Below are 23278 nucleotides of genomic sequence, written 5' to 3'. Positions count from 1 at the left end.
TTCAGGAATGTTTTGCTATGTCCTCTTCTATGAGTTTTATGGATTCATGTATTATATCTAACTGTTTAGGCCACTTTGATTTATTTTTGTGTATGCTATGAGGAAGTGTCCTAATTTCATTGATTTACATGAGGCTGTCTAGCTTTGCCAACACCACTTGCTGAAGAGGCTGTCTTTTCTCCATTGTATATTCCTTTCTCCCTTGTCAAAGATTAATTGATCACAGGTATGTGTGTTTATTTCTGGGCTCTCTACTGTTCGACTGATCTAGATATATATGTTTTTGTGCCAATGACATGCTTTTTGGTTACTGTAAATTTTGTAGTATTGTCTGAAGTCTAGGAGGGTTATGCCTCCACTTTATTCTTTTTCTTCAGTATTACTTATGCAATTCTGAGCCTTTTCTGTTCCATATAAATTTTAGTATTATTTGTCCTAGTTCTCTGAAAAATGTCATGTGTAATTTGATAGGGATTGCATTACATCTGTACATAGCATTGTGTAGTATGACCAATTTAACAATACTGATTTTTCCAATCCAAGATATCTTTCCAGTTTTTAAATCATCTTCAGTTTCCTTTATCAATAATTTATATTTCTCAGTGTACAGGTCTTTCACCTCCTTGGTTAGGTTTATTTCTAGGGTTTTTTAGCCCCAATTTTTAACAGGAATTTTTTTAACTTTCTTTTTTTAATATTTCATTGTTAGTGTAAAGAAATTCAACGGTTTCTGAGTGTTAATCTTGTACCTGCTACCTTGCAGAATTAATCATTTCTAGTAGTTTTTGTGTGGAGTCTTTAGGGCTTTCTATTAGAGTATCCTCTTATTTGCATATAATGACAATTTTACCTTTTCCCTTCCAATTTCCATATCTTTTAGGTTTTTTTGTTGTTTGATTGCTGTGACTAGGACTTCTAATACTATGTTGAATAGAAATGGTGAGAGTGGGCAATCCTTGTTTTGTTTCAGAATTTAGAAAGAAGGCTTTTATAATAGCTTTCACTGTTGAGTATTATATTGCTGTGGGTTTGTCATAAATATTCCCTCTATACCCTTTTGGTAAGAGATGCTCTCATGAATGGATGTTGAATTTTATCAAATGCTTTTTCTGCATTTATTGAGATGATCATGTGGTTTTCATCTTTTCTTTTGTTGATGTGCTGTATCACACTGATTGATTTGTGTATGCTGAACCATCTGTCTGATTCAGGGAAGGATCCAACTTGGTTGTGGTGTGTGATCTTTTTTCTGTGTTGCTGGGTTTGCAACAAAATCTGTTTGGATTTGTAACAAAAATGTGTTGAGCATTTTTGTATCTATATTCCTCAAATACACTGGCTGGCAATTTTCTTTTTTTGTAGTATGTTTGATTTTGCTATCAAGGTGATGCTGGCTTAGCAGAAAGGTCTTTCTTTATTATTACCAAAAATTAATTCAAACAAAAAAGCAAAAAACAAAAAATTATTACTAGACTAGCAGACAACTAATATATAAAAAGAAAAACCAAATAAAACAATTCAGTTCACTTCTTGGTTGGAAGCTATTTCATGAAAAGTCATTTATAGCCAGATTTTTAGAATAAAAACTAGTATTAAATCAAATTTTCAAATCTAACACAAAACATCATGTTATAAGATTAAGCTTACCTCATAAACACAAAGATCTATGCCTGCATAAGGTATAATTCCTAGCAAGTTAGGAATATAACCTTTGAAAAAGGTTCTAGCACCTTCTTGCTTCAGAAGCTGCTTGCCACAATCAATAATCCCTGAGTACTGTCCAGTTTTACCTACAGCCAGTCTGGTCTTTATAACCTAAATGTGAAAGAATACAGTAAAAATATATTGATCAGATTCACTCAACTTACCTAGCAATCAATTAAACTGTATTAGGTCATGATGTTTGCTAATTATCATAGAAATAAAAAAAAGAAAGCAATCTCAAATATAATTTTAGCTTTCTGCTAACTCTTAATTATAAACAACTGATACAGTACAGAGGTTTTTTTTTAAATTATTTAAACAAGAAAATATAATTAAGCATTGTGGCTTTAATTGATATACCCACTCAAACACCTTTCATGTACTATAAGGAAACATATTCTAAATCAAACCAGCTGAGATAACCTTATTGATTTAAGATAAAGCAATAACATTCTTTAGGCAAGAATACTGAAGGTGGTAGCCATTCCCTTCTCCAGGGGATCTTCCCGACCCAGGGATCGAACCTGGTCTCCGGCATTGCATGCAGATTCTTTACTGTCTGAGCTACCAGGGAAGCCCAAAATAAAGCAGCTATAGTCAAAATTCAAATTTTACAAAAGTGTATAGTCATGGTAAAGTGAACAACAAGTATGGAAAAAACATTCTATAATATGCTAAAAATACATACTCTGGGAACTATCATTAACAACAGGGTCTACAAACTAACTTAATATAACTTGGGTTCATTTTGTGCTCATAAGGTAGTAACATAACATGGGTTATGAAGACAATATAGCTTCTTGTAGGCTGTCTGTGATCCATCTTCCTATGTTTAGTGTAATTCTTCTGATAGAACTTCACTTATTGTCTTTTTAATTTCTATTAATATAATTTAAGGGAGTTCCAGATACACTTCTTGAAGGAGGAAATGGCAACCCACTCCAGTACTCTTGCTTGGAGAATCCCATGGACAGAGGAGCCTGGCCAGCTCTGGCCCATAGGGTTGCAAAGAGTCAGACACAACTGAAGTGACTTAACATGCACACACACAGATATACTTGGAGAAAAGGCTCTCTAAAATATCCAAGACAAGAAAAACACAAACTTTGTCTTGATTGGGCAACTGTATATCTTGATGGAGCTTCCTCTGAGTAGTCAGTTGGAAGCCCTCTGTACAAACTTCTCTGTAGGACCCAACACTTTGGATAATCTCATTCTTAAAACTCTTTGCCTTCTCCAGGGCCGTGCACTCTCTTCTTACCCAAGTAAATTTTTTCTGCCTGCTTCCCTGGCATGTTTTTTGCTTCTTTCATTCTCTAAACTAAGATTTTCTCAAAAGTTAAAAATAAAATTATGACTTATTACCAACCAATTTCAAGGCTTTAACTAACACTTCTTCACAGATGACATGTCAAGACTTGAAATCTCTCAAGTCTTAGTATTACATTTGCAACTGCCTGTAGAAAATCATAACTCAGTTGCCCACCAATAACTCAAATTAAATACAGGCAAACCTGAACTCATCATCTTTCAGAGTCTGGCTCACTTCCTCCGTTCTGTACCTCTGTTAGAGACCTAACTCAGACATAACTCTCCTAGACATTTGGGCACAGAACCCAGACAGAACTTTGCCATCTTCCTTTCCCTTTCTTCTGTTTTCCATTTCTCAAGTGGTCAGTTCTTATGACTGTTCTAATGTGAGTCAATTTCTCCTAGTCAATATCATATGTCAAGTCCTTATTATCACTTCTCTGAATGATAGTGTATCTTGTATCTAGTTATCTCATTTCTCTAGTCTCTGCTCCTCTAAAAAACTTTACCGGGATTACACTTCAAGCTCAAAAGTCTTCAATGGCTCTTATTTTTTAAGAAATTAAAGCTAAATTTCTTAAGTTGCATTGATAAGCCATTCTGATCTGGTCCCAGACCATTATTTATAGTATTATCCTATCTACACCTGAATATCTGCTCTTATACCCCCATTCATTTGCTCAAGTTGTTATTTACACTTAAAATCCACTTCCTTATCATCTCCAAACATCCAAATTCTAAGTCAAATTCACACATTCAACTCATGTACTTCATGAAATCCATTAACTAGAATAATATATCCCTTCTGAATTTCCATAATACTTGGTACTGATCTCCCTTCTAGAATTTATATTTATATTTTGACCCACTCCAGTATTCTGGCCTGGAGAATTCCATGGACTGTATAGTTCTTGGGGTTGCAAAGAGTTGGACACAACTAAGCAAATTCCACTTTCACTTTTCATCATTACTGATGTACATATTCTATCTCCCCTTCTGGACTATAATAAGCTCCATGACCAAAATGCCTGTCTGATTCAACTCTGGATCCAGATAAATACTTTAAAGTATGTGAGTGTTCAATACAAATTTGATTTTATTAATGAATAAGTGATTCTATCAATTAATTGGGGAAATGAAATTATTTATCTTCTTAGTTCCCTGGTGGTTCAGAGGGTAAAGCGTCTGCCTGCAATGCAGAAGACCTGGGTTCAATCCCTGGGTCGGGAAGATCCCCTGGAGAAGGAAATGGCAACCCACTCCAGTACTCTTGCCTGGAAAATCCCATGGACAGAGAAGCCTGGTAGACTACAGTCCATGGGGTCAACAAAGAGTCGGTCGGACACAACTGAGCACCTACACTTTCACTTTCACAGTACAATACTAATTTTATCCTAAACCAAAAAAGACTGGGCAACTGACAGTTACAAAGGGAAACTGACACTTCGCGTGAGACACATCTTATAGCTATAATGCTTTTTATTGTATAAAATACTGATCTGTGATTCACTTATTTTTTTAAATTAAAATTTGCATTAAAAACATTTCTTTACTTAAAATTTTATAATAGTACATACCTCCATAGGGTAAATACAGGTCTGTGCAGTTGCACCAGCCAATGAACCAGATATAAATCTTTCAATAATTCCTATTTTAGCACCATCAGAACTAAGCCATTTCTTATACTGTATAAATAAAAATATTAAAATGTATAAAATTACTGAAATGGAATATACATTGTTTCTTTGTTTATAACATTAATATTAGTAACAATTATTTTAAAAAGTATTTCAGACACCCAACATTAGAATATCTAGTGGAATATCTAGTAGAATATCTGATTTTAATTTTATGTAATTAATTGTCTAAGACAATAAGTAAGACCCCTCTATTTTGGCCTCCTTTTCCTCTTTTCTTCTGCAGAATAAGGTAGATATTCATGAATTCAGTATTTCATAAAAGGCATGCAAATGACACAAAGGAACTGTATTCTCTTATCTCTTTTTGGCCCCACCCCTTACACATGGAACATACTTCATATTTTTGGATAGTAGATAATCGGAAATAGTAACTTTATGTGAGAGGTTCTTTGTTACAAAGAACAACAGTTTCCTGTTGTTAGCTTAATAACAGATTATTGAATTACATGTGGAAATAAGGAAAACAGAAATATCAGTGTAAAGGTCAGGCTTCCCAGGGACTAAACTAAGTTTCATGAAAATTGAAACTGGAAACTCATTTAGGATCCAAGATAACCTCAGCAAGCAGATTATCTTGTTACTTCCTAGGCAAAATGTTTTTTCCATTTGCCTCTTCTGATGGTCTTTCATCAACATAATTCAGCTACTCTCTATGAACTAACTCTCTGGTCCTCAAATCAGTAACTCCCCATCAGAAAGTGTGATGGTTCACTTAACATGTAAGAGACTGCTATCTGTTCCCATGCGTGTGTGCTAAGTCACTTCAGTCGTGTCTGACTCTGTGACCCTATGGACTCTAGCCTGCCAGGATTCTCTGTCTATGGGATTCTCCAGGCAAGAATACTGGAATGGGTTGCCATTTCCTCCTAGAGGGGATCTTTCTGACCCAGGGATTGAACGTGCATCTTTTACGTCTCCTTCATTGGCAGGTGGGTTCTTTACCACTAGCACCACCTGGGAAGCCTAGTACTATCTATTCCTAGTCTTATTTGTTCCCAGTACCCTTTATCTTTTTCTTCCATTTAGTGTAACACAGCTGACTCAGCTACAAACTACATTTTCCTCTTCTTCCTTGCAATAGACTGTAAGCTTAAATGATTAACTTTGGCTAATGAGATGTGAGGGGAAGTTAAATATGGAAATTCTGAGACATCTCCTTAAACTAAACTATCCTAAACTCCTTTTTCCTTCACCTGGGAAATGGCAGAGGCAGGTGCAGCCTTGTAACACATATATTGAAGATGGCAGATTTGTACAGCTAGCCCCAGACCACTTGCTTCTATCTTACTTAAGCTACTATATTTTGAACTCCCTTTGTTAAAACATCTTAGAAAGAACCCTAAAGAGTACAAAAATTGGTTACTAGATGAATGGTGATGCCATAACTAAAACCTAAAATATGTGGCAATGGCTTTATTATTGAGATACAGATATTACACTCTAAGAAGGTGATGATCTTTCTAATGCTCTGTGGAAATGCTTGATAAAATTACCTCCTGTGATAACTTAGAAGGAAGACCATGTGCTTTTTGAGCCTGAAGTTACAGGAAAACTAACTGTAAAACCTCAGAATGCTGGACAGTGTTGCCTATTCCTTGATGCTTTTAGCAAGATCTGGGAGACAGGAGTTCTCTCTGCCTGTCTGCCTTAAGGTCTTCTCAAAAGCCAGTTTGTAAGCACAGTTGGAAGGAAATAGAGCTCTGCAAAGGGAGTTGTCACTGCCTGACTTAACAGTCAAGAAATGTGAAGCTTCCAAGTAGGGAAAGTTACCAGCACAGAAGCTGGTAATGAGATTGTCCTAAAGAACTTATCTACAAAAATCACATCGAGGGTGTTGTCATCTGTCAGGCTATATTTCAGTTAACATCAACACAGCATACTATAAAAAATGTCAGAGAAGGAACAACTGAGCATAGGAACTGGAAAATAAAATATCAGGAAAAATATTTTTGGGTGTGGTTACTTTGCATGGTACTGACTAGAAACAAACAGACAAGAAGTATAAGAAATTTTGAAAGAACGATATTGCTAGAAAGCCCATGATCATAGCCTATAAAATCCTGTATTTTTATTGATCTCTAACACAACTCTGAGACCCTTAAACATAAGCAGGCAGATAGCTGGCCATGGCAGACATTTCCAGAAGCCTCCATCATATCTGGACAGTTTTGTGTAGACTCACAGGCAAAATGATTATCTGAGGAGGCTTTACAAATAGCTGAGAAAAGAAGAGAAGACAAGGGCAAAGGAGAAAAGGAAAAGTATACCCATCTGAATGAAGAGTTCCAAAGAATAGCAAGGAAAAATAAGAAAGCCTTCTTAAGTGAACAGTGCAAAGAAATAGAGGAAAACAACAGAATGGGAAAGACTAGAGATTTCTTCAAGAAAATTAGAAATATAAAGGAAACATTTTATGCAAAGATGGGTGCAATAAAGGACAGGAATAGTATGGATCTAACAGAAGCAGAAGATACTATGAAGAGGTGGCAAGAATACACAGAAGAACTATACAAAAAAGATCTTAATGACCCAGATAACCACGATGGTGTGATCACTCACCTGGAGCCAGACATCCTGGAATGGGAAGTCAAGTGGGCCTTAGGAAGCATCTCTACAAACAAAGCTAGCGGAGGTGATGGAATTCCATGTGAGCTATTTCAAATCCTAAAAGATGATGCTGTGAAAGTGCTGCATTTGGAAAACTCAGCAATGGCCACAGAACTGGAAAAGGACAATTTTCATTCCAATCCCAAAGAAGGGCAATGCCAAACAATGTTCAAACTACCGCACAATTGCATTCATTTCACATGCTAGCAAGGTAATGCTCAAAATCTTTCAAGCTAGGCTTCAACAGTACATGAACCAAGAACTTTTAGGTGTATGAGCTGGATTTAGAAAAGGCAGAGGAGCCAGAGATCAAATTGCCAACATCTTTTGGATCACAGAAAAAGCTAGAGAATTCAAAAAAAAAAATCTATTTCTGCTTCACTGACTATGCTAAAGCCTCTGTGTAGCTCACAACAAGTTGTGGAAAATTATTAAAGAGATGGGAATAGTATACCACCTTACTGTTTCCTGAGAAATCTGTATACAGGTCAAGAAGCAACAGAATAAAACATGTAGCAACAGACCGGTTCAAAATTGGGAAAGGAATATGTCAAGGCTGTATACTGTTATCCAGCTTATTTAACTTCTATTCAGAATACACCATGCAGAATGCTGGGCTGGATGAAGCACAATCTGAAATCAAGATTGCTGGGATAAATATCAATAACCTCAGATATGCAGATGACACCACCCTAATGGCAGAACGTGAAGACGAACTAAAGAGCTTCTTGATGAAGGTAAAAGAGGAGAGTGAAAAAGCTGGCTTAAAACTCAACATTCAAAAAACTAAGATCATGGCATCCAGTCCCATCAGTTCAGTTCAGTTCAGTTCAGTCGCTCAGTCGTGTCTGACTCTTTGCGACCCCATGAATCGCAGCACATCAGGCCTCCCTGTCCATCACCAACTCCTAGAGTTCACTCAGACTCACGTCCATCGAGTCAGTGATACCATCCAGCCATCTCATCCTCTGTTGTCCCCTTCTCCTCCTGCCCCCAATCCCTCCCAGCGTCAGAATCTTTTCCAGTGAGTCAACTCCTCGCATGAGGTGGCCAAAGTACTGGAGTTTCAGCTTCAGCATCACTTCATGGCAAATAGATGGGCAAACAATGGAAACTTATTTTGGGGGGTTCCAAAATCATGTGGATGGTGACTGCAGCCATTAAATTAAAAGATGCTTGCTCCTTGGAAGAAAAGCTATGACAATGTATTAAAAAGCAGAGACATTACTTTGCAACAAAGGTCCATCTAGTCAAAGCTATGGTTTTTCCAGGAGTCATGTATGGATGTGAGAGTTGGACCATAAAGAAGGCTGAGCATTGAAGAATTGGTGCTTTAGAACTGTGGTGTTGGAGAAGACTCTTGAGAGTCCCTTGGACTGCAAGGAGATCAAACCCGTCAATCCTAAAGGAAATCAGTCCTGAATATTCATCGGAAGGACTGATGCTAAAGCTGAAGCTCCTAACATTGGCTACCTGAGGCGAAGAGCTGACTCATTAGAAAAGACCCTGATTCTGGGAAAGAGGAGAAGGAAACAACAGAGGACAAATTGGTTGGATGGCATCACCAACTCAATGGACATGAGTTTGAACAAACTTTGTGAGATGGTGAAGAATGAGGAAGCCTGGCATGCTGCAGTCCATGAGGTTGCAAAGAGTTGGACATGACTGAATGACTGAACAACAACAGTGGCAGAATCCCATCTAAAGAAAAAGCCTCTCATCTCTCTGTTTTTTCTGCCTTAGGGCCTTCTGAAAATCTATGGGAGCCTGTTGAACCTAGAAGTCTGGAAAGTTAAAGTCCTAATATCATTCTTCAAATAACTGGGGCTAGGAAATGGTAAGGGCTTCCCTTGTGGCCCAGCAGTAAAAAACTCACATGCCAATGAAGGAGATATAGCTTCCATCCTTGGGGTCTGGAACAGCCTCTGGAGAAGGAAAAGGCAACCTACTCTAGTATTCTTGCCTGGGAAATCCCATGGACAGAGGGGTCTGGCAGGCATCATGTAGTTCATGGGGTTGCAAAGAATTGGTCACGACTTAGCAATTGAACAATAAGAAACTGGTAAATAAATGCCTTATCTCCTTTCCTCAGACAGATAATCCTGGGGACTGTTCTGTCCACTTTTTACAAGTTCTGGCAGAATCAAGCCCCTACCTCCTATAGCTGAACCCTCATTTATGTACACTTACATTGGCTTTTCTTCCTTCTGTGTCTTACTGCATCAGTCCTTCCAATGAATTCCAATTCACCTCTGGGTGAATCCAAACCTAAACATTTGGTACCACTTCCAAAGTGGTCCTATCTGCCAGTTAAAGACTGTCAGAGTGGACCAAAAACCAAAATCCAAATGTATGTTGGCTACAAGAAATCAACTTTAAATTTAAAGACACATATGTTAAATGCAAATGAGTGGAGAAAAATATACCATGCTAACAGTAATCAAAACAAAGTGGGAGTAGTGATATTAATTTCAGATAGAGCTGACTTCAGAGCAAGGAAAGTTATCAGGGATAAAGATAAAGGGGTCAGTTCTACAAAATGACATATTAATCCTTAAATAATAGTCCTGATAGAACTGCAAAGAGAAACAGATGAATGTATTATAATAGTTGGAGATTTCAACATCTTCTATTAGAAATGGGATATTTCCGGTGGGCAGAATATCAGTAATAACATAGCTGAACTAAATAACACCGTTATTCAACTGGAAATAACTGACATCCGTAGACTACTTCATCCAACAACAGCAGACTACACATTTTTCTTAAGAACACATGGAACACTCACCAAGACAGACCATATTTTGGACCATAAAACACACCTTAACAAATTTAAAAGAACAGAAATCAAACAATGTCTGCTTCTTAGACCACAAAGGAATTAAACTAGAAATTAATGATAGATAATTGGAAAATACCAAAATATGTGGAGATTAAACAAAACACTTCTTTTAAGTAACACACTGGTCAAAGAAGAAATCTCAAGAGAAATTTTAAAATATTTTAACTAAATGAAAATAAAAACACTATCAAAATTACTGGGAAGCAGTACTTAAAGGAAAGTTTATAGTTCTGAATGTATACATTAGAAGAAAGATGAAAATGAATGTTTCCACCTTAGGAAAATAGAAAAAGAAGAGCAAATCAAGCCAAGGGTAAGCAGAAGAAAAGTAATCATAATTAGAATAGAAATCAATGAAATTGAAAATAGGAAACCAATAGCTAAAATTAACAAAAATCAAATGCTGGTTTTTTGAAATGTGGTGCTAGAAGGTAAGCCTGCTCATATTATTAGAACTGAATCACTCACCGGTCATAGGCAACAAACACATGATTCAGTTCAGTTCAGTTCAGTTCAGTCGCTCAGTCGTGTCTGACTCTTTGCGACCCCATGAAGCACAGCACGCCAGGCCTCTCTGTCCATCACCATCTCCCAGAGTTCACTCGAACTCACGTCCATCGAGTCAGTGATGCCACCCAGCCATCTCATCCTCTGTCGTCCCCTCTTCTTCCTGCCCCCAATCCCTCCCAGCATACTAGTGGTAAATGGGATGATGGTAACTTATGGTATGCTGTGGCGTTACCATTACTAAGATTTTTAGTCATAGTGGCTTGGGATGAGGTACTGGTAGAAAGAAAAGCATCGAATCAACAAGTATCATAATACTTGAACAATGTGAGGTAAAGACTGTGGACCTGGCTGGCTATGATTCACTGCTTTAGAAACTTTGAAGAAAGATAATGTCAAGTTTAGGTCAGTCAACTATCATTTTAAAAAATATGAACACTAAAATGCCTTCCTGGAAGCAATTTAAAGAGACCCTAATCTCCTGCCCCTGGCCTCAGCGATAGGGTAACTCGTCTCAGCCACCTCCCCTGACCTCAGCTGTGGGGTAGCTCATCTCGGGCGCACCCCTGACCTCGGACGTGGGGTAGCTCCTCTAGGTTGCAAATTTGGAAAACTCAGCAGTGGCCACAGGACTGGAAAAGGTCAGTTTTCATCTAATCCCAAAGAAAGGCAATCCCAAAGAATGCTCAAACTACCACACGATTGCACTCATCTCACACGCTAGTAAATTAATGCTCAAAATTCTCCAAGCCAGGCTTCAGCAATATGTGAACGGTGAACTTCCAGATGTTCAAGCTGGTTTTAGAAAAGGCAGAGGAACCAGAGATCAAATTGCCAACATCTGCTGGATCATTGAAAAAGCTAGAGAGTTCCAGAAAAACATCTATTTCTGCTTTATTGACAATGGCAAAGACTTTGACTGTGTGGATCACAATACACTGTGGAAAATTCTGAAAGAGATGGGAATACCACACCACTTGACCTGCCTCTTGAGAAACTTGTATGCAAGTCAGGAAGCAATAGTTAGAACTGGACATGGAACAACAGACTGGTTTCAAATGGGAAAAGGAGTACGTCAAGGCTGTATATTGTCACCCTGCTTACTTAACTTATATGCAGAGTACATCATGAGAAACGCTGGGCTGGAAGAAGCACAAGCTGGAATCAAGATTCCCTGGAGAAATATCAATAACCTCAGATATGCAGATGACACCACCCTTATGGCAGAAAGTGAAGAGGAACTAACAAACCTCTTGATGAAAGTGAAATAGAAGAGTGAGAAATGTTGGGCTTAAAGCTCAACATTCAGAAAACTAAGATCATGGCATCTGGTCCCATCATTTCATGGGAAATAGATGGGGAAACAGTGGAAACAGTGGCTGACTTTATTTTGGGGGGCTCCAAAATCACTGCAGATGGTGATTGCAGCCATGAAATTTAAAGACGCTTACTCCTTGGAAGCAAAGTTATGACCAACCTAGCTGCTACTGCTGCTAAGTCGCTTCAGTCGTGTCCGACTCTGTGCAACCCCATAGATGGCAGCCCACCAGGCTCCCCCGTCCCTGGGATTCTCCAGGCAGGAACAGTGGAGTGGGTTGCCATTTCCTGCTCCAATGCATGAAAGGGAAAAGTGAAAGGGAAGTCGCTCAGTCGTGTCCGACTCTTTGCGACCCCACGGTCTGCAGCCTACCAGGCTCCTCTGTCCATGGGATTTTCCAGGCAAGAGTACTGGAGTAGGGTGCCATTGCCTTCTCCATGACCAACCTAGACAGCATATTAAAAAGCAGAGATATTACTTTGCCAACAAAGGTCCGTCTAGTCAAGGCTATGGTTTTTCCAGTGGTCATATATGGATGTGAGAGTTGGACTGTGAAGAAAGCTGAGTGCTGAATAATTGATGCTTTTGAACTGTGTTGTTGAAGAAGACTCTTGAGAGTCCCTTGGACTGCAAGGAAATCCAACCAGTCCATTCTAAAGGAGATCACTCCTGGATGTTCACTGGAAGGACTGATGCTAAAGCTGAAACTCCAATACTTTGGCCACCTCATTCGAGGAGTTGACTCATTGGAAAAGACCCTGATGCTGGGAGGGATTAGCGGCAGGAGGAGAAGGGGATGACAGAGGATGAGATGGCTGGATGGCATCACCAACTCAACGGACATGAGTTTAAGTAAGCTCCAGGAGTTGGTGATGGACAGGGAGGCCTGGTGTACTGGGATTCATGAGGTCGCAAAGAGTCGGACACGACTGAGGGACTGAACTGTACTGAACTGAATCTCCTGCAGGTGGAGAATAAATTACTGAAAATCAGACCCAGCATATAAATGTAAAGGTACCAGAGTTGCAAAGGAAACTGAAGGCACAGCTTCAAAAGATCTCCTATGCTAAAATGAGGATGTTCACTGGGAGGGAGTAGGACCCTAAGACATGAGATGGAGACATCTGGAGTATGTGCCTGAGAACCCTGAACTCCAGGATTCTCCAAAACCTTTCAATTCAGCAAAAAGTTATCCTCTTCCCACTGCTCTAGCAGAGCAGCCTCTCCTTGTCCAGAGGCCATGCAAAGGCCTCAAAAAGGCAGATGTACAAGATGATGCCTGTCTCTCTCCCACCTCCTCTTATTGCCTCCTAACCAATAATTTTTATAAGGTTAGGTCTCAGATAGCCTGGCGAGGAAATAAAGCCCGTGTCCTAGGAATAAATATCATTCTGATCAAATTGTTGCAGGACCTGGAAAATATAGACTAGAAGGGACCAGTTGAACATGTATAGGAGTGGATCATAAGTCTTGAATAGTGGGCTTATCAGGAGTGGAGAAGGCAATGGCACCCCACTCCAGTACTGTTGCCTGGAAAATCCCATGGATGGAGGAGCCTGGCAGGCTGCAGTCCATGGGGTCACTAAGAGTCAGACACGACTGAGCGACTTCACTTTCACTTTTCACTTTCATGCATTGGAGAAGGAAATGGCAACCCACTCCAGTGTTCTTGCCTGGAGAATCCCAGGGACAGGGGAGCCTGGTGGGCTGTCATCTATGGGGTCGCACAGAGTCGGACACAACTGAAGCGACTTAGAGGTGGCAGCAGCAGGAGTGGAATATAATGCTGGACAAAGGAGACTTTATTCATGTTGAACACTCTCCCATGACATAGGACATCTGAAACCTGTCCTAATATGCTGATGGGATGGACCTTTAAAGCTTGGACACAATTATGACTGACAGTAAATGAGGTAGAGATGCCAAAGCTTTGGTAGAGTGTGGAGGAAGGAATCAGTAGACTCAGGAAGGTGGAAATATCAGAATGAATTTTATCCTGAGATTGACAAACCTTCTAGTCGAGCATGTTTCTAGGATGAGACGGAGCCCTTGTTGAGAAGTCCAGTGATAGCTGTTATGAGGGTTGACAGCAGAGGATGCTGCCATGGAACTAGATTCAGTGGTATAAAAGGAAATGGAAAATTCCAGAATAGCAGAGTCAAAATGATGGCACTTCCTCATCAGATGCAAGATGAATATAATTATCTTAAAAGACAACAAGACTGGAGTTGCAACTAGGATACCCTAACCCACAGGGATAATTTGATGGCTAATTACCCATGGACTTCCTAGGGGCCAGATAATGAGCTATACTCAAGCAGTAATAAGTACATACTTGAGAACCATTTGATTTGCATAATCAGACAAAAGAATTTCACCTGGACCATCTGCCTCCAGCAATCTTATTTAATTTCCTCTATCCATTAGCTTTTCCACTTTCCTGGAATACCAACTCATGTCTTCTCCTCCTTCCTCATACCTCCACATGTCCTTGCTTCCCATTTCATTGAAGAAGCTGAAGCACTAGAAAGAAATCTTCCACAAACCCACCTGCATCTGTGCCCACATAGTAGAGCTTCATCTCGAACTATGGATGAAGTGCCTACCCAAAGCCAAACCCTTCCATGAGCACTAGTTCCCATCTTCTTTCACCCTCTCAGAGACTCAAGGATAATAATAATTTATATTACTTGCACTACCCTCTCCTCTATCCTGTCATTAATGGTCCCCTCTTTACTGGATCTTTCTCCTAAGTATACAAACACGCTATTGCTTCTTCCATTTTTAGAAAATTCTCTATCCCACATGTTCCTATAGTTACCACTCAATTGCTCTCATTTCTTCATAGAAAAACTCCTTGAAAGAGTTGTCAGTTCTTACTGTCTCCAATTTCTATCATGTTTTCTCCATAGCATTTATCAACATCTGATTTGTTTGCTGCTGTATCCCCAGAACCTCAAATAAGGTCTAGAACACATTAAGTGCTCAAGAAAAGTCTGTTGCTGAAATAAACATTTCTTGAATGAGTAAGCAAATCCCAATTTAAATAAGTGATGTATGTTTTTAAGATGTGCATTACAAGTAAGTCTAGTGTCCTATACAACCATCCATTTGCTTTTAAACAATTTGGGTTGAGAAAGGATAGTATTTATTTTTTATCTTTTCTTAAAATTTTGAGGTCATCTGACTTTGTAAACCAAGGTTCTACCAAAGAAGCAAATTAATGCTGCTGCTGCTGCTGCTAAGTCGCTTCAGTCGTGTCCGACCCTGTGCAACCCCATAGACGGCAGCCCACCAGGCTCCCCTGTCCCTGGGATTCTCAGGCAAGAATACTGGAGTGGGTTGCCATTTCCTCCTCCAGTGCATGAAAGTGAAAAGTGAAAGTGAAGTCGCTCAGTCGTGTCCGACTCTAGCAACCCCATGGACTGTAGCCTACCAGGCTCCTTCATCCATGGGATTTTCCAGGCAAAAGTACTGGAGTGGGGTGCCATTGCCTTCTCCAAAATTAATGCTGTGTATTATTAAATGTTTAAAGAAAAAAGTTACTATAAGATTTACATTGAAAATGGAAAACTGGAGATGCACAGTGTACTAAGACTCTAATGTGATGCTAATAATTTATATTACTTGAAAATAAATATAGCTCATCTCAAAGTGAATTATTTGAGCAAAAGTAAGATCCTAAATCAGATGAACAATTTTTTTGTTTATTTTTTGTTTTTTTTTTTTCAGGTTAACAAATTTTAAAACAAATATTCACATCATTAAAAGTAAAAACAATACTGAAACATTTTTTGAGGGTCTCTCAGAGAAGGCAATGGCATCCCACTCCAGTACTTTTGCCTAGAAAATCCCATGGATGGAGTAGCCTGGTAGGCTGCAGTCCATGGGGTCGTGAAGAGTCAGACACGACTGAGCGACTTCCCTTTCACTTTTCCCTTTCATGCATTGGAGAAGGAAATGGCAACCCACTCCAGTGTTCTTGCCTGGAGAATCCCAGGGACGGGGAAGCCTCGTGAGCTGCCGTCTATGGGGTCGCACAGAGTTGGACACGACTGAAGCGACTTAGCAGCAGCAGCAGCACATGGGAAAACTGAAATCAAAGAACTACTAATAGACAATAGAATAGATTATATTACAGTTATAATATGGTCCATGGACTACCTCTTCAAACAAAAGCAATATGAAAATATCAAAAATAAATAAGAATAAATAAAATCACTTATATTTAAATTCATATCTATTGCTTGAGCACACTCCACCAATGTTTTATGTTTTCTCTCATAAAAGTCTAAAATTTTTAAAATTTAAAATATGTCTTCTAAAATTCCACAGACAGTAATATTTTACCTGTTCATAGGTCCCAACCTTGAGCGCTGTCTCAGGTGCAATTTTTAAAACATTTACACCATTTCCTCGCCAAAGAGAAATAATTCCTCCTTCTTTTACCATCTGCTTAAACCCATCCAGCAATCTCATTTTCCCTGACGGTAAACTATGAATCTAGAAATAAACAGCAAATTTATCTATTTTAAAATTTATTTTGCTGGTAATATAGCATTGATATTATGACGAATAAAATAATGATACATATATGTATAAATTTATGATCTTCAAAATAATTTTCATTGTCCTTTAGAGACATATAAAGTTGATAACATTAATTGGCTGTTGTCCCCAAATACATATTTTAATTTCACACATGAAAATGAATTAAACAAACAGGTATAACTTGGTTTTCAGAGAATTTTTTCATACACAAGATGTATTGTTGCTGCTAAAATATTACAGGTTCATTAAAGAGTGGATTGAAATGTATGAAAAACACATCAAACTTTCAATACTCCTGGGTAGAGAGGTGTTATTGGTTGAATTGCGTGTCCCCTGAAATCATATGCTTGTCAAGTCACTTCAGTTGTATCTAACTGTTTGTGACCCTAAGGACTGTAGCCCATCAGGCTCCTCTGTCCATGGGATTCTCCAGGCAAGAATACTGGAGTGGGCTGCCAAGCCCTCCTCCAGGGCATCTTCCTGACCCAGAGATCAAACCTGCATTTCTTATGTCTCCTGAATTGGTGGGCAGGTTTGTTACCACTAGTGCTACCTGGGAAGCCTGAAACTTATATCTTTAAGTCCTAATCCTTAGTGTCTCTGAAAGTGACCTTGTTTAGAGACATGGTCTTTACTAGGATAATTAAGTTAATGTAAGGTCATTAAGTGGGCCCTAAGTATCTAAATGAAGAGTTCCAAAGAATAGCAAGGAGAGATAAGAAAGCCTTACTCAGCAATCAATGCAAAGAAATAGAGGAAAACAACAGAATGGAAAATACCAGAGATCTCTTCAAGAAAATTAGAGACACCAAGGGAACATTTCATGCAAAGATGGGCTCGATAAAGGACAGAAATGGTATGGACCTAACAGAAGCAGAAGATATTAAGAAGAGGTGGCAAGAATACACAGAAAATACACAAAAAAGAGCTTCACGACCCAGATAATCACGATGGTGTGATCACTCATCTAGAGCCAGACATCCTGGAATGTGAAGTCAAGTGGGCCTTACAAAGCATCACTACGAACAAAGCTAGTGGAGGTGATGGAATTCCAGTGGGACTATTTCAAATCCTGAAAGATGATGCTGTGAGAGTGCTGCACTCAATATGCCAGCAAATTTGAAAACTCAGCAGTGGCCACAGGACTGGAAAAGGTTGATTTTCATTCCAATCCCAAAAAAGGCAATGCCAAAGAATGCTCAAACTACTGCACAATTGCATTCATCTCACATGCTAGTAAAGTAATGCTCAAAATTCTCCAAGCCAGGCTTCAGCAGTACGTGAACCGTGAACTTCCTGATGTTCAAGCTGGTTTTAGAAAAGGCAGAGGAACCAGAGATCAAATTGCCAACATCTGTTGGATCATCAAAAAAGCAAGAGAGTTCCAGAAAAATATCTATTTCTGCTTTATTAACTATGCCAAAACCTTTGACTGTGTGGATCCCAATAAACTGTGGAAAATTCTGAAAGAGATGGGAATACCAGACCACCTGACCTGCCTCTGGAGAAACCTGTATGCAGGTTAGGAAGCAACAGTTAGAACTGGACATGGAACAACAGACTGGTTTCAAATAGGAAAAGGAGTTCGTCAAGGCTGTATACTGTCACCGTGCTTATTTAACTTATATGCAGAGTACATCATGAGAAACGCTGGGCAGGAAGAAGCACAAGCCGGAATCAAGATTGCCGGGAGAAATATCAATAACCTCAGATATGCAGATGACACCACCCTTATGGCAGAAAGTAAAGAGGAACTCAAAGCCTCTTGATGAAAGTGAAAGTGGAGAGTGAAAAAGTTGGCTTAAAGCTCAACATTCAGAAAATGAAGATCATGGCATCTGGTCCCATCACTTCATGGGAAATAGATGGGGAAACAGTGGAAACGATGTCTGACTTTAGTTTGGGGGGCTCCAAAATCACTGCAGATGGTGATTGTAGCCATGAAATTAAAAGACGCTTACTCCTTGGAAGGAAAGTTATGACCAACCTAGATAGCATATTAAAAAGCAGAGATATTACTTTGCCAACAAAGGTCTGTCTAGTCAAGGCTATGGTTTTTCCAGTGGTTATGTATGGATGCAAGAGTTGGATTGTGAAGAAAGCTGAGTGCCAAAGAATTGATACTTTTGAACTGTGGTGTTGGAGAAGACTCTTGAGAGTCACTTGGATGGCAAGGAGATCCAACCAGTCCATTCTAAAGGAGATCAGTCCTGGGAGTTCTTTGGAAGGACTGATGTTGAAGCTGAAACTCCAATACTGTGGCCATCTCATGTGAAGAGTTGACTCATTGGAAAAGACTCTGATGCTGCGAGGGATTGGGGGCAGGAGGAGAAGGGGATGACAGAGGATGAGATGGCTGGATGGCATGACCGACTCGATGGACATGAGTTTGGGTAAACTCAGGGAGTTGGTGATGGACAGGGAGGTCTGGTGTGCTGCAATTCATGGGGTCACAAAAAGCCAGACACGACTGAGTGACTGAACTGAACTGAAAAGCTAATATGACTGGTATCCTTACAAAAAGGGGAAATTTGGACACAAGTATGTATCTGTTAGTCACTCAGTCATGTCCAGCTCTTTGGGACCCCATGGACTGTAGCCCACCAGGCTTCTCTGTCCATGGGATTTACCAAGCAAGAATACTGGAATGGGTTGCCATTTCCTTCTCCAGGGGATCTTCCCAACCCAGGGATCAAACCCGGGTCTCCTGCATTGCTAGCCGATTCTTTACCATCTGAGCCACCAGTGAAGTTATCTACAAGCCAACAGGAGAGTCCTGGAACAGATCCCTCCCTCTCAGCCCTCAGAATGCACCAACCCTTCCACCACTTTGATCTCAGACTTCTAGCCTTCAGAACTGTGAGGCAAATCTCTGTTGTTTGAACCAGTCAGGGGGATTCCTGGGTGGTTCAGTGGTGATGACTGTGCTGGGGGCCCAGGTTTGACTCCTGGTGGGAGAACTAAGATTCAACAAGCCATAAGGTGCGCCAAAGGATCACAGGTCATTTTAATGTCTTCCTTTATATTTTCCCATTTTTCTATGTATTATTTTATAATAAGAAAAATGTTTTTAACAAAGTGAAAATTAAAACATTAATACCCTCCTGTCTATAAGAGAATAATAATGAGAGAGCAAAGTGAAATGGGTTTTCTCATTTCCTATGAACAGAAAAAGTCTAAAAAACCATTTAACTATACACACACACACACACACACACACACACACAGCCTTTAAGATATTCACATCAGTACTTAAACTTTTCAGAATTCATTCTAAGTAGGCAACTCTAAATATGAAAAAACTCATAAACTATTATGAATAATAGTTTTAAAATAGCTTGAAAGGAGTTTTAAAAATCCCTACATGTCCAAGAATAGAAAAAAATGGTAAGTAAGTTATGACATCCATGAGAATACTACATAGTCATTAAAAACTGTATTTAAAGAAGATACAGGGGGGTGGTCCTAAGATGGCAGAGGAATAGGAGGGGGAACTACTTTCTCCCCCACAAATTCATCAAAAGAACATTTGAACGCTGAGTAAACTCCACAAAACAACTTTTGAATGCTGGCAGAGGACATCAGGCACCCAGAAAAGCAGCCCATTGTCCTCAAAAAGAGGTAGGAAAAAATATAAAAGACAAAAAGAGAGACAAAAGAGGTAGGGATGGAGCTCCGTCCTGGGAAGGGAGTCTTAAAAGAGAGAGACATTTCCAAACACCAGGAAACACTCTCACTGCCGAGTCTGTGATGAACCTTGGAACTACAGAGGTCAATATAATTGGGAGGAAAAATAAATAAATAATTAAAACCTACAGATTACGTGCCCAACAGTAACTCCCCCAGCAGAGAAGCAGCACAGATGCCTGCACCCACCACTAGCAAGCGGGAGCTGGGCAGGGAGGCGTAGGCTGCATTGCTTAGAGGAAGGACTGGGCCTGAATGCCCCGAGGGCAATCTGAGGGAACTAACTTGGGCTAGCAAACCAGACTGTGGGATAGCTACCACGTGAAATGCCCTAACCTAAGATACAGCCAGGCCCGCTCACAAAACAAAGGACTGACTAGAGCTATGCAAAAAGCCCTAACCTAAGACACTGTCAGGCCCCCTCACAGAACAAAGGACTGAACAGAACTAGCCGGCTGCAGACCATCCCCCTCCAGTGACAGGCAGCCAGAGCCAGAAGGGGGCAATCACGGCCCCAGAGAGGCATTATTTACCAAACTGCAAGCAGGCTTCTTTGCTAACCAAGACTTCTTGGGATTCTGGACAGTCAACATCCGCCAGAAGGTGCGCCAGTTGTACACCCAGAAAACTGAGAGGCAGGGACAGGGGAGGCAATAAGTCGCAGTGACCGCGCTCGCCAAACACCTGGTCACCTGAGCTGCTTGGATCTGGGAAGGGCACAAAACGCAGGCCCAACTGAGTCTGCACCTCTGAGGACTACCCGAGTGCTTGAACCAGAGCGGCTTAGACCTGGGAAGTGCATACAACCCAGGGCCGACCTCGGACGGTTCCCGGCAGAGCAAACTAGAACCTAAGCAGTATAGACAGGGAAAGCACACACACCGTGAGTGGGGGCAAACCCAGTGTGGCGGAGACACTGCAAGCACACGCCAGTGTTATTTGTTTGCACCGTCCCTCCCTCCCCACAGCATGAACAAGTGAGCCTAAAAATGTATCCACAACCGCTCCATTGTGTCAGGGCGGAAATTAGACACTGAACATATCAGCAAACAGAAGAAGCTAAAACAGAGGGAACCTCCTTGGAAGTGACAGGTGCAATAGATTAAAACCCTGTACTTAGTACCGACTACATAGGAAGGGGCCTATAGATCTTGAGAAATATAAGCCAGATCAAGGAACTATCTGAACATGAACTGACCCCACACTGCCCACAACACCACCAGATAAAGTCCTAGATATATTTTTACTATCATTCTTTAATTAAAAAAATTTTTAAAGTCCTCTATTATTCCTTTAATTTTCATTTTTATAACCTACTATTACTTTGCAAAAAAAAAAGAGAGACCCTATTTTTAAAGCAAATTTCATATATATATATTTTATAATTTTTGTGACTTTGTTTCTTTTTTTCATTAATATTGTATTTTTGAAAATCTAACTTCTACTCTAGATTTTTAATCATTGCTTTTTGGTATTTGTTATCAATTTTATACCTTTAAGAACCCAATCTTCAGTACCCATTTTTACTTGGGAACGAGATTACTGGCTTGACTGCTCTCTCCCCCTTTGGACTCTCCTTCTTCTCCACCAGGTCGCCTCTATCTCCTCCCTCCTCCTTCTCTTCTATACCCAACTCTATGAATCTCTTCGTGTGTTCTGGACGGTGGAGGACACTTAGGGAACTGATTACTGGCTGGATCTGTCTCTCTCCTTTTGATTCCCCCCTTTATCCTCCTGGCCACCTCTGTCTCCTTCCTCCCTCTTTTTCTTCTCTGTGTAACTCCATGTACATCTCTGAGCAGTCCAGACTGTGGAGCACACATAAGGAAGTGATTACTGACTAGCTTTCTCTCTCCTCTTTTGATCCCACCTCATCTCATCCTGGTCACCTCTATCTCCCTCCTCCCTCTTCTCTTCTCTGTGTAACTCCATGTACATCTCTGAGCAGTCCAGACTGTGGAGCACACATAAGGAAGTGATTACTGACTAGCTTTCTCTCTCCTCTTTTGATCCCACCTCATCTCATCCTGGTCACCTCTATCTCCCTCCTCCCTCTTCTTTTCTCCATGTAACTCTGTGAAACCTCTCTGGGTGTCCCTCACTGTGGAGAAACTTTTCATCTTTAACCTAGATGTTTTATCAATGGTGCTGTATAGATGGAGAAGTCTTGAGGCTACTGTAAAAATAAGACTGAAAACCAGAAGCAGGAGTCATGTCCAAATCCTGAGAACACCAGAGAACTCCTGACTCTAGGGAACATTAATCAACAGGAGCTCATCAAACGCCTCCATACCTACAGTGAAACCAAGCACCACCCGAGGGCCAACAAGGTCCAGAGCAAGACATACCACGCAAATTCTCCAGCAACACAGGAACACAGCCCTGAGCTTCAATATACAGGCTGCCCAAAGTCACTCCAAACCCACTGACATCTCATAACTCATTACTGGACACTTCATTGCACTCCAGAAAGAAGAAATCCAGCTCCACCCACAAGAACACCAACGCAAGCTTCCCTAACCAGGAAACCTTGACAAGCCATCCATACAACCCCATCCACAGCAAGGGAACTCCATAATAAAGAGAAATCCACAAACTGCCAGAATACAGAAAGGTCACCCCAAACACAGCAATATAAACAAGATGAAGAGCAGAGGAATATCCAGCAGGTAAAGGAACAGGATAAATGCCCACAGAACCAAACAAAAGAGAAGAGAAGGGAATCTACCTGATAAAGAATTCCAAATAATGATAGTGAAAATGATCCAAAATCTTGAAATCAAAATGGAATCACAGATAAATAGCCTGAAGACAAGGATTGAGAAGATGCAAGAAAGGTTTAACAAGGACCTAGAAGAAATAAAAAAGAGTCAATATATAATGAATAATGCAATAAATGAGATCAAAAACACTCTGGAGGGAACAAATAGTAGAATAATATAGGCAGAAGATAGGATTAGTGAGGTAGAAGATAGAATGGTAGAAATAAATGAATCAGAGAGGAAAAAAGAAAAATGAATTAAAAGAAATGAGGACAACCTCAGAGACCTC

The 23278-nt window shown here is 40.0% G+C and overlaps 1 protein-coding gene across 2 annotated transcripts in view; it reads right to left on the bottom strand.

Annotated features, from left to right (window-relative positions):
* The window catches only part of LOC133244189 (mitochondrial adenyl nucleotide antiporter SLC25A24-like), a 92953-nt gene that overhangs the window by 9220 nt on the left and 60455 nt on the right, over nt 1–23278 (bottom strand). Inside the window, exons 6-8 of one of the 2 annotated variants that reach the window (XM_061411003.1) lie at nt 16340–16492; nt 4593–4700; nt 1648–1815 (exon numbers count right to left, since the gene is read on the bottom strand). In XM_061411003.1, the coding sequence (XP_061266987.1) occupies nt 1648–1815; nt 4593–4700; nt 16340–16492 (429 nt within the window). The remainder of the gene's footprint in view (nt 1–1647; nt 1816–4592; nt 4701–16339; nt 16493–23278) is intronic. The other variant, XM_061411004.1, reaches the window with a different exon arrangement.

This window comes from Bos javanicus, chromosome 3 (genome assembly GCF_032452875.1).
Source record: "Bos javanicus breed banteng chromosome 3, ARS-OSU_banteng_1.0, whole genome shotgun sequence".
Classification (NCBI taxonomy): Eukaryota; Metazoa; Chordata; class Mammalia; order Artiodactyla; family Bovidae; genus Bos; species Bos javanicus.
The sequence above is the reverse complement of the archived record's forward strand: the minus strand, read 5'-3'. Positions and strand labels throughout refer to the sequence as shown.